Consider the following 2727-nt stretch of genomic DNA (forward strand, 5'->3'; position numbering starts at 1 on the left):
GGGGACTCATCTCGACATCGGTGTGTGCTCCTGTGAGTTGATCGAAGGGTTGCGGCTCGGCAATCAGGGCGCCCCCACTCGCAAAACGAAAGTTACCAGCTTGTCATCGCAGTATTTCTCGTTCGCTATGAGTGCGGACTCAGAGGGACACTGCAGAAAAGAGGCGAGTCCCCCACGGGTCTGTGGCGATTGGCAGCGGGCTCCCCGTCGCAGGCGCCACCGGCGGGCTAGCGCAGCGCGCGGCACGGGCGAAAGACTCAATTAGAGAGACCAAGGAAGACGATTTACCGACTCTGTGTTTAGTCTGTGTAAAAAAACTCGAAAGTATGAAGGCCGCACGAAAGAAAAGTACGCGCACAAAACCGACAGCTCTCGCCTCTCGTTGGCTGTCTCCGGCAAGCACCCCTGAGAAGGGAAAGCAGCAAATTCAGGTATAACTCTCGTTCCCACGCGATCTTCGTCCTCACCCCTCTCTCTTCCCTCTACTTCTCTCTTCTTGTTGTCTGCTCTCTGCCTCCTCCCTGGTAATCTCTGCAACCCCAGCCACTGCTGCTCCTCGCGCGGCCCTGCCTACAGTCTGGCGTCAAACTCCTCAGTTTGCCAATAGTTTTTTCTCGGGTTCCCCGTCGGTGGCCCCTGAGAAGCTTCGCCACTCTGTCGAGCCTCTCAAACCCGTTTTCTTTGCATGCGTCGGTGTTTGTGCTCTCCGCGTGTGGCGCTGTCGCTGTCTCCTGACCCGCGGCCAGCGTCACCTTGACGACGTCTCGTCCTCCCGCATCTCGCTCTCGTCTCCGCGCCTCTCTTCACGCATCCTGCCCCCTAGAAGCTGCTCTATCGCCACTTCAAATGTTTGGTCCTGCCCTCTTCTCCAGGCTTCAGCACACGCCAGAGCTGCGGCCGCAGGAAGTGAACCCGCGACCTGCCCAAAGCGGGGGCTGCCTGTGCGCGGCCGCCGTCGTTCTCCTCCGTCTGCGGTGTCCCTCCGCGCCTGTCTCTCAGGCGCCGCCCGCTGACCTGCGTCCCGCACGTTGGGCCCGAGTAGTAGGACAGTGCGTGGGCGGCCTTCAGGAAGCGGCTGACGCTTGTCGCCGCCAATACGAGAGGGGTGACTGTAGCCAGCGCGCCGACGACTTCCTCGCGCTTCCAGCGGCTCGACGCGATGGAGTTGAGAGCCGAAGCGTCAGAGCCTGGCGACCCCCCGGGCACGTTGAGCGGGTTCGTAAGGCCGCCGCCGCTGTTGAGCGGATAGAGCAGCGGCAGGGCCAGTCGCGAGTGCAGCAGATTCGCGAGGACGTCGGCTCGCGCAAAGAGCGAATGCAGGCGATCTGGAGAGAAAGCCGGCGCCCCGAGGGGAGGCGACGGAGAGGGAGAAGAAGGAGAAGGCGACGCCTCGCCCGCAGCAGGGGACGGCGAGGAGGCTCCAGAGGGAGGCGGCGACGCAGCTGAGTCAGCGGCAGAAGACGAGGTGTCGCGAGAGGACGAAGAAAAGTGTGAGAAAGAGGCCGCATGACACGTGCCGTCTCGCACACAGGGGAAAAGCACGCCGCTTGGGTCGTGGCGGGAGAGCGAAGCTCTGTCGGTCTTGGGCAGACGTCTGGCGGGGCGCGGTTGGTCCGTCTGCGACAGCGCATGCGAGCGGAAGGAGGAGGGCGACTCCCGAAGAGCGTGGACGCCCCTCAGCACCGCGCGGGCGCACTTCTCCATCTCGGTGAGAGAGGCGAGAGCACACGCAGGAAGGGAAAAGGCTCGCGGCTACGCTCTGACACGCCACCCCAAGCCTGGTGTCTGCCAGCGCGCCGCCGCGCGGGTCTCGTGCCCCTTTGTCGGTACAGTCCGCGAAGCACACCCGAGGAAAGCACCAGACAACGTCCTGCGCTGAGGAGTGACTGAGATCCCAAAATGGTCTCTCAGTAGCCGCGGGAGTCCTCGTATTCGCGCACACACTGTACGTTTGAGTCTGGCTCTGAGAATGTCGGTGACCGCCAGCCGCTGCAAAGCAAGAAAGGAGCAGCTAATTGAAGAGGCCCTTCAGTATCCGGCGACGTGGGAGAGATACAAAAGGCGCTGCCTCAATCCCTTGTGAGAAAAGCTAGCTTCCCTGCGACACTGAAGTGAAGAGGAAAACCGGGGGACTGTGAAGAGGAACGCCCGGAGGGCGCGTACGGTAGGGGCTGGCGTTCGCGGGAAACAGAGGAAGGCGGTAAATGATACCTGAAACAAGTCGCGTTCCTGACGAATAACCGCAACAAATGTGGGACAAAAAGTTTTGTAGCAATTAAAACAAGATGGGAGTCACAGTCGCCCGGAAGATGGAGCGGTTCAAAACACTGTGAGTCGTCCTTCTATGCCACATTTACCGACAAACAGGTACAGCGACGGTTCACATTACGAGCATTCTTCTCCTTTTCGACGGCAAGGCAAGAGGTGTGCAAGCACCCGGACTTCTCAAGGTACCAGTGCCTTCATTTTTGGAACAACGAATTGAGTGGCAGACGAATGGACAGGCAAAACTCTGTCGTGCTGTGCTCGCACGTAGAGGTCGCGTACAGCAGATCATCCCGCGCGCGTGCGCACGGTTTCCCGACTTTTTCTCGGCTTAGATGCTGCTTCTTTTTCCTTTGTGGGCGGCGGCTCGACAGCTGTGTACCCTATCTGCTATCAGAACCAGTTTCTGGTGAAGCAAAATGTATGGCTCGAAAGGACAACCCCAGATAGAAGAAAATCTCT

General features: G+C 59.9%; 1 protein-coding gene across 1 annotated transcript; it reads right to left on the reverse strand.

Annotated features, from left to right (window-relative positions):
- Positions 1-831: 831 nt before the first annotated feature.
- On the reverse strand, positions 832-1704 carry BESB_026120 (uncharacterized protein; the record flags this gene model as incomplete). Its single annotated transcript, XM_029361292.1, has 1 exon — positions 832-1704. One exon carries the CDS (start codon positions 1702-1704, stop codon positions 832-834), a length of 873 nt encoding a protein of 290 aa, XP_029215647.1.
- Between the last annotated feature and the right edge of the window lie 1023 nt (positions 1705-2727).

This window comes from Besnoitia besnoiti, assembly GCF_002563875.1.
Source record: "Besnoitia besnoiti strain Bb-Ger1 chromosome Unknown contig00014, whole genome shotgun sequence".
In the NCBI taxonomy this organism is placed as follows: domain Eukaryota; phylum Apicomplexa; class Conoidasida; order Eucoccidiorida; family Sarcocystidae; genus Besnoitia; species Besnoitia besnoiti.